The sequence below is a fragment of the Centruroides sculpturatus genome, unplaced genomic scaffold (genome assembly GCF_000671375.1).
Source record: "Centruroides sculpturatus isolate CEXI.00-Female unplaced genomic scaffold, Cexi_2.0 scaffold417, whole genome shotgun sequence".
Taxonomy (NCBI): domain Eukaryota; kingdom Metazoa; phylum Arthropoda; class Arachnida; order Scorpiones; family Buthidae; genus Centruroides; species Centruroides sculpturatus.
The window spans coordinates 600,422-609,220 of NW_019384686.1; the positions used below are offsets into that span (position 1 = coordinate 600,422).

Consider the following 8,799-nt stretch of genomic DNA (forward strand, 5'->3'; position numbering starts at 1 on the left):
CTCATCTAATCATCCTTAGAAAAAAAATGAAATTGTATTAGATGTTTTTCCTTCCATAATTCTAATAAAATAGTTATAAAAATTAATTTTTTTTTTCCTCACTCCACTTTGAGAAGGTCGATTTATATTAAGATATTCGACTCCACCTTTTTCTTTTACGATGAAGTATCTGTAAATATTTTATTGAATATTTAATTTTCTTCTAGAATTATTGGAAATGATTCTATCAATAAAATATATATTTAATCCTTGATTTTATTTCTAAACTGTGAATATAAACCCGTAAAAGAAATGTTTTTTTTAATACGCAAGGACAAATTTATGCAAAATTACTACATTTATTAGGATCAGTTGAATGATATTACTAAAGTCAAACAACAGTACAACATGTATTATTGCTTCTTTGTACATTAATTATTGTATGTTCTTCTAATTATTGATAATTTGCACGTTGTGTTCACTATTTACTCTTGATTTCAGCATTTATCACATGAGTTTTATATTAACTATTTATAGAAAATGAATTTTCTTATGAAATTCTTTCATATGAAACTTATGAAATTCTTTCATAAAATTATTATTCTAATCTGTTCATTGAGATCGATGGATTTTAGCGTGTGAAATAAATGTCTTGTGTCAGCTATGTATTGTATTTACATTGAAATAATTTGCATAATTGAAATGTTTGTTATGCAGAACGTAATAATTATCAACGTTTAATCATTAAAAAAAATGATAATATCGATACTTTGTTAATTTCATATAAATTATCCATTTATTTCCATAGAATTGTCTTTTCAAATTAGTGAAGAAAGAGCATTTTTTCCTCTCTTAATGGCTTGAAAAAATAATATTTTCTGAACAGTTCTCTCTCCTTAATATTTTTTTTTTTTTTTTTTAAAAATTACCAAATGTGAAAGTATTCTACTAATTTTCTGTAATTACGAAAACTTTTAGTACGTTCTATTACTAAATTAAATCGAAGATTTTGCATATTTGATCACTTTCATCTGGAAAAGTCACTTTTTTTTTAATGTTTATATCTATATTATTAATAGCATCCATATCGTTATTAGTAAAAAAAAATAGGGGACGATCATTATCAAGATGATAACTAAATTTAAAATATTAATTCAACATCCCTTAATGAAAATATACATTCATGAATTGGCTTGTAGATGCCAATTTTTCTAACGTATTTTGTCATAAATTACTATCAGTCAAATAATATGTTTTAATTTGTTATTATTTCTTAATAGTTTATGGTTATAAATTACAATTATTTATTTGATTTTTAATGTGAACAGTCCAGATGTATGTATGTACTTTGATAGTATCGAATAAAAACTTTATATAAGTCATGAGAAATCGAAACTTCTGTTCTGTATTGACTTAACACGATGATCCAGTTTTAAAAATGTAAATGAAATATCACTTAATACTATGTAATTATATACAGTACTTTACTAAACACACATATTTTATTTGTTTTTCTTTATCGTAATGAAATGCCATCCTTCAAGGTCAATCAATTTTTATTTATTTTCCTGGTTATATTTTTGTTTTTTTTTTTTGGTCACTTGTTGTTATAAATATTTTTGATTTTTATATATAATATTCAATATTTTTCTACTTAGTTACCGAAGTTTTTAAACATCCTGTTTAATAAATTGCTTAATGAAATGATACTTGCTAAAAAATGTAATTGTAATTTTCAGTGTAAATACAGTATAAATTTATATAATTATCTTGTATTAGAATGACCTTGTGAATATAAAGTTAAGATAAATAGGATAATTCATGATTGTTAATTAAAAAATTCTTACTTTATCGATCTTCAAACATATCAAAGTTTGAAAATTATATTAAAAATATGAGATATAATATCTTTTTTAAGTCATAAACAGACAAAAATTAATCATATAAATTCTTTTCTGTAACATATTTAGTGTAGTATTTTATCATAATAATGTTTTAAATCAACAATTTTGCTCTAGTTTGAATATATCAGCATTTTTATATATGTTTACCCCTTTTTATCTTTAAAAATATGCAAGTCCCTGAGAATTTTTTTAAAGTTAATTATATATAATATTTTATAACACTATAAAGATTTACATTATATTTAGTAAACACTTAAAATGGAACAGTTTAATTTGTTATCAACTTTATCAAAATTACTATCATACATCAAATTAAGTTGACAAATTAATTTTAATTTTTCTATAAATGACTTTGTGTTTGTAAAGTTTTTCTTTACAAAAAGCACTTGTTTATATTTGATTGTAAAGAAGCCAATTACTTGAATTATTTAATAACCACATTAATTTTAATACATGATAATAACTACTATAATTATTAAAGAATTTGTGTTAACTTCAAAACATTACTTCTGGTATCATTTTATCTATAATTACTTTAAGGTGCAATTTATTAAAGATTAAACTGTTTTTCTGGTTGGTTAAAAATTTAATTTTTATTATTAAAATTTATTTTATTTATTAATATTTAATATTTAACTTTATATATAGACCTAATATAATTTGCCATTACGACAAACTGAAGAGTTTTTTGTGTAATGTAGAGTAAAATCAATGACCTAAAATCATATCTTGGATAAAATTTATATATAAAACGTTTTTTTAAAGGTAAATTCAACCGAAAAACCGTTTAAAACATATTAAATTTTAATCTTTAACTGATACTTAAAAAATTCTTTATTATCATAACTCAATTTCAATTGATTATATTACTTAAAACATGAAATTTTCTGGCTGAAAAATTCTTACTGTTAAGCAATTGTCAGTTGGCAAAGTCGCCAACTATCTTTAAAAATAAATAAATAAATAAATTTTAGTTTCTGTGCTGGTCAAATAAAGATGGCCGACAGTGGTGATATATGTTTCGATTCATCAGAAGATATAGATGATAGCGAAATTGATGAAACAAGTGAAGAAAATACAGAAGGTAATTTCCTGTTTAAACTTAAATGCGTTATTTATTTCATAAAACAGTAGCCTAACAATTGTTATTTATCGTTACTTTTTCTTTTCAAATTTTAGAATCATCCTCATCTTTATCTCACTCTCTATTTATCTCATCTAATCATCCTCATCTTTAGAATCATCCTCATCCTCATACTTTTATCTTTATACTAATAGATAATAATTCCTATTTTCTAGAGAGAGAGAGAGCTTTAGTGTAATGGACGTAAAGTAGTAAAATTTTATATATATTTATTAACAAAAAACTTCCAATGACCTTCTCCAAAATCAATGATTTTTCTTAGACAATTTCGTAACAGGCTAATCTCTTTATACACAGGAAATCAATAGAAAATTAACTAAATTTTTCTATTTTGAATTCATATAAATACTTCGTAATTTATCATTTTTTTAAAATTCAACCATTGTTATACAGTATATTGAAGTTTGATTATATTCAAAGTTACTAAAGGAAATCGTAAAGTGATTTTAGGATATGATAACATTATTATAATACTTCCTGTAATATAAACTAATAATGTAGGATGAATAAAAATTTCCTTTTAGGAGATTTCATTATTTTTCCAATAATTGTAGCAATATTTTAGTGGGGAAAAGATGACATTACTAACGTAAGTGTTAAATTTTTTTTGGGGGGGAGTTTTTATCAATTCAAGTGAGAATCTATTTAAAATGGTATTAATTTATGTATGATAATCAGCCTTAACGTATCGAATTTCAAAAATAATTAATAAAATATAATGAGTTTGGTCTCTCAGTTCTATTAATTAGATAAATTGCATAAATTAATGCTAATTTTACGCAAATTCAGCAGTAAATAAGTAATCACTTTTTTAAACGAAAGGCATTACTTAATAACGGAAATTATTTTAATGATGCCATGTTATAATATCATTAAAATTTATTGAAATTTCTATTAAATTTGCTACGTAAGACACAGTATTATGTTTCATTTTTAAACAAATCAAATTTTTCCTTCCTAGTTTAGTGTTGGTGTTTACTCTATTATCGTAGAAAACGTCACGCTATGAAATTATGTCCTTGCTGCTTTCGTAAAGTTTATTATGTTACAGGTTTTTTTTTTGCTTTCTTTTAAACATAAGTGAACAAAAATTACTTAATTTTCCTTTTTACATCAGTTAATTTATTACTATAATTTTGATAATTTATGGCGTTAGCTCTAGTGTGTATTTTTATGTTAAATTAGGTTAAATTGACTACTTATATTTAGTAATTTCTGATTTAGTTGTAGCGTATAAAATAGACATTGAACAATTCTGTGAAGTGATGATGGTAATCAGATTAAGTACTTTAAATAAAATTCTTTGGAATGAGGTCAAAAAGTGTGAAAAGGAAAGAAATGTAAAATATATGTACAATCAGTCTTTTTTGAACATTATTTATTCGAGATTTTTTTAATTAATTAATATTATATTGTAATATTGAAATGAATTTGTTTTAAAATAAGATTATTTTAATTTTATATACTATTTTATACAAAGATGAGATACCAGGAATTTGATTTTTAGACGAAAATAAGCTTTCGTCAGTACTTCTAAAGCAAATTTTCCTCCCCTAAGTAGTTGTGAAGATCAAGATGAACAAACAAGGTGGTGACCAGACTGTAAACACCGGAGTTCGATCGGGAGGGGGGGTCGCGCTCACTCGGACGAGTTGGCAGCTGGAGTTTTTCCGGGTTTTCCTTCTTGCCAATGACGCCTGAATAGGGGCCAGCTTCCCCTCCAAGTCCTCTCGGAAGGCATTCTGTCACCCCTTCTCGCGTGGGCCGTCTCCTATAAGGCCGGCTTTGGTCACTTCGTGACCTCTCTCCTGTCTTCCTCGGATTGGTCGTCTTCGATAAGGCCGTCTCTTCGGTCGCTGAGCGATCTTTTCCTCTGTTCTTCCGGAGTGAAAAGCGAAGGCGCCAGCATTCCTCTATCGAGAATGAGATGAACAAACAAAGATGAATTGACTTTTACACTTTGATAAATGATATAAAAATGATTATATGAGGGTCTAGTTCTGATACTTTTTTAAGTTTGACTTTAAAAGAATGTTATTTTAAAATGGTTTTTAGGTTATATAATCGTATCTTTATTTTTTTGTTTTATTGTATACTAATACTTTGAAATTCCAAGTTTATTTAAAATAATTTAACAGTAAAAATAAAAGTTTACGCACTGAACTTGCTGACAATGTTCAGTGCATAAAGATAAATGCATCTAACACGTAGCATTGAAAAGGGGCAATTGTAAATTTTCCGTAGATTTGAGGCGCACGAAGTAATTAGTTGTGACGCACCATGGTCCCCGTAATTCCTCTGGGGTTATGTGAAAGACAGGGTTTATGCTGGCAGCAGAATCAATGACCTCAATGAACTTCGTGTGTCTATTGCTCCTGTTCCAAAGTATCGTGCAAAACTCCGAATTAAAAATTACATTGTTTGCCAGTGATATTTGACTAATGCCACTTTTAAAAAAGGAGGTTGTTGTTAACATTGTCTGAAGGGGAAAAAACCCCTTTACTTCAATTTTAGATTTACCTGAAATATGGAAAATTACGTCTGGAATATTAACGTATTTTCAAAAAACAGTTGAATCAAAACGAGGAAAATACAATTTTACTACTTAGAATAACATTGTAAAAACAAACGTGGACATTAAGGATTCACATTTAATGACATCTTTTAACATCCCTGGCATCTTTTAACAGGTTGATGCCAGATGTGAATCCCATTTAAGAGGACGATTTGCCATCCTGCCATCCGGTCGATTTGTAAGAATGTCATCTTACGTAAACAAATAGATGATCTATTCTTTTGTGTGTTAAAAAATTTTTCACCTTTTCTGGAGTTCCTTGTAAAGTCTTTGGTCGGCCACTCCTTCTGTGGTCGGCCCTGTGCCACAGATGTTGCAGAACACGTGGCAGGAAATTGTATATTATTTCTCCGTGCAACAGTCTAGAAGTTTTATAATTTTGTGTAAGGAGGAGTAGAGAGAGAATTGTACCGATTTTTGTAATAAAAAACTGGGCAAGTTTGTCTTCAAATTACGTCTTTTATTGTAGTTTTTACATAATTTTGCAATCTGTTCAATCTGTGTCAGTTGCAATCAGGATATTTCTTACGTCCGGATTGCCTTGATTGGTATGAAATGTCCTGATTGCAACTGAATAAATTTAGAGTTGTTCTATAATATTTGACTGATTAAATGGTAAAGTCAGTACACAAGTAAATAATTAGCTGTTGAAAACAACTCTAAATAAATTAACCTCTATTACATATTGAAAAAATTAATTTTTAAAAGTTAGTAGTTATTTCAACTTATTTGTAATAGTATGTCGCCTATTGGTGATTGTGTAAAATATATAATTTAGATTACACATTAATAAGAACGGACGTACGGGAAGTTTGGTTTCTATTGTGCATTTTCTTATGTTTCATTCAAATATTACAGAAGACTTCTGTAAGTGATAAAATAATTTTTTTTTTATTATGGATTATTTTAGACAATTGTAATTTTAAGCAGTCCCTTTCGAAAACAATTTAAAAAATGAATTTAGTTGTTTAAAATAAAACGGATGATTATAATGTTAAACTATCGCCGTAAAAAAAATTAATTTTTAGTTTTATATTATTACTTTTCCGACTGTTATATATATAACAGAGGGAAAGTGTGTCGATCGGTCAAAAAATGACCCCAAGATTTTTACAGTTTTGTGCTCAGGACACCTTGAAACGTCGAAAAAAATGAAAATAATAATAATTCAGGAGGGTAATTTCTGTATGTCTGAATGTTAGTGTGTGTGTGGGGTGGGGGTACGATTTTGTTCACTCTCTTTGAAGCTTAATAACTTCTGTGCTTTTTGTCGAAAGTTTCTGAAATTTTGCACGGGGATTTCTTTATTAACCAAAATTTAATACATCAATCCCCTTATCTCTCTACCTCCTGGACCTTTAAAGAAGATCGTGTTATCTCGATCAGGGTCAGACTTAATGATGATTTTACTTGTTATTAGCATTTACAACTTTTTATAAAACCCATCCCTACCCTCAAAATTAAGCATTTTGCCATATTATAATAGTTAAAAATATAAAAAGTTTTTAAATAAAATATAATAACAGATAGCGTCATCAAATATTACCGGGAAGTTAAGCAACTCGTCGCTGGATTTTTTTCATATCAAATAATTACGCTTTGGATTGCAAATATTAGTTATAACTTTTGTAAATTTACACGTGTAATAAGTATTAGTGACAGTACCGGATTAATGAGGTCAATCCATATATAAATTCTGAGCATGATTACTTCCGAAACATCCCCTTAACGCCGAAACCCCACTGGGCGAAAATAGCCCGAAGCTGAACACATGGAACAAAAAGACAAAGGAAGGACGGAGAAAGGTTATACATTATGTGGAAGTACAGTACATGCTGAAAGATTTACCCAGGTTCCGGATTTTTATAGAGAGAATGAGGAAGTGAGAATTATGGCGGTTACTTGGAAGATTATGCCCCCTCATGGTATGTAGAAAATTTTAGATAATTTGGTGGAATTAAGAGAAAGCTTAGTCAGTTCGGAACGTTAACCACAAATCCATTAGTCAATTGCGTAAATCTGAAGTACGATGTGACAGTAGGCATACAAGAATGGTAAGAATCAAGTGTTGCCTGAGGGGGGCGGGAACCCCCCACAGTGTCGACCCCCCTGTGCGATCAAATAATGTCTAATGAACCATACCTCTACGGGCGACCCTTCACGAGATATAGCCCCCCCAAAATCGGGCCGCGCGACATCGCGGCTCGCGTCGCTCAGCTTAAATATATGGGCTACTGGAAAAACCTTTTAACTCAAGCTTTAGCCAACTAACCAACACCATAAAGCGAATTTTGCAAAATGGCAAAAACCGGGAAATAATTCATTAAAAACAACAAAATCGAAAGGTCAGACACGAAAAAGAATTTTCGAAGAAACTGTCAAAAAGAAATACTGTACGTTCTTAACTCGTGTCGAATCTTCGAAGATGAGATATAATCAGGATCGTCGAGAACTTATAGGAGTTTCCCAACGTGGGGCAATTGGATTGTTAAGGGGGACAATTCGAAAATGAACTCGTCCAGAGTTTAAGTTAATCGTATAGCCGCTGTATATGTTAGGGGGCATAAGAATTTTAGAAAGGCTTAGATGGGGCATAGCTACAGTGACCATACGTCCTTTATTTAAGAGGACAGTCCTTTATTTCACTGCTCTGTCCTTTAACTTTATTTATTTTCTAAAATAGGCATTTTGTCCTTTATTTTGTAAAGTTGACGCAAAGTTAAAAAAATTTTTTTTAATAATATATTTAACAAGTTAGTTTTGTATATGCCATCACGACCAGTGTTGCATTGCTACGTAGAGTGCAGTAGTGCAGTGTGTCGCCAACCAAACGGCCCACTGACAGTACCAGGGGGTGGACACTCTTATGGGGATTTTTGTGATAGTTTTTAAACTTTCTGGTTGGTGGATGATACACTTGGAGCGTTGGTGAGCATTCGTCGACACTTGTCGACAATCTTCGGGGCTCGAGCATGTGACATATTTACTGTTAATGTGCTAAATAATTGGGACATGTGTTTTATTGAAATAGAGGTGTTTGAATGGGTCACATTACTCAAAATCCCTTTGTGGGTGAAGGTAGAGGAAAGCTAGATTTTTATTTCGAATCATTGGTCTGTAAATATACTCGACAGTGAATTATTTGATGAAGTTTTGTGTGTAAAAAAATATGTCACAAACGAAAAGATCGACGAATG

At 29.4% G+C, this 8,799-nt stretch overlaps 1 protein-coding gene across 2 annotated transcripts in view; it reads left to right on the top strand.

Moving 5' to 3' along the window:
- LOC111627068 (inactive phospholipase C-like protein 2) overlaps positions 1 to 8,799 on the top strand; it is an 18,329-nt gene that overhangs the window by 3,438 nt on the left and 6,092 nt on the right. Inside the window, exon 2 of one of the 2 annotated variants that reach the window (XM_023370622.1) lies at positions 2,858 to 2,967. The exons of the other annotated variant lie outside the window; for it this stretch is intronic. Coding sequence (XP_023226390.1) covers positions 2,880 to 2,967 — 88 coding nt within the window. The 5' untranslated portion in view covers positions 2,858 to 2,879. The remainder of the gene's footprint in view (positions 1 to 2,857; positions 2,968 to 8,799) is intronic. 2 annotated transcript variants of the gene reach the window in all.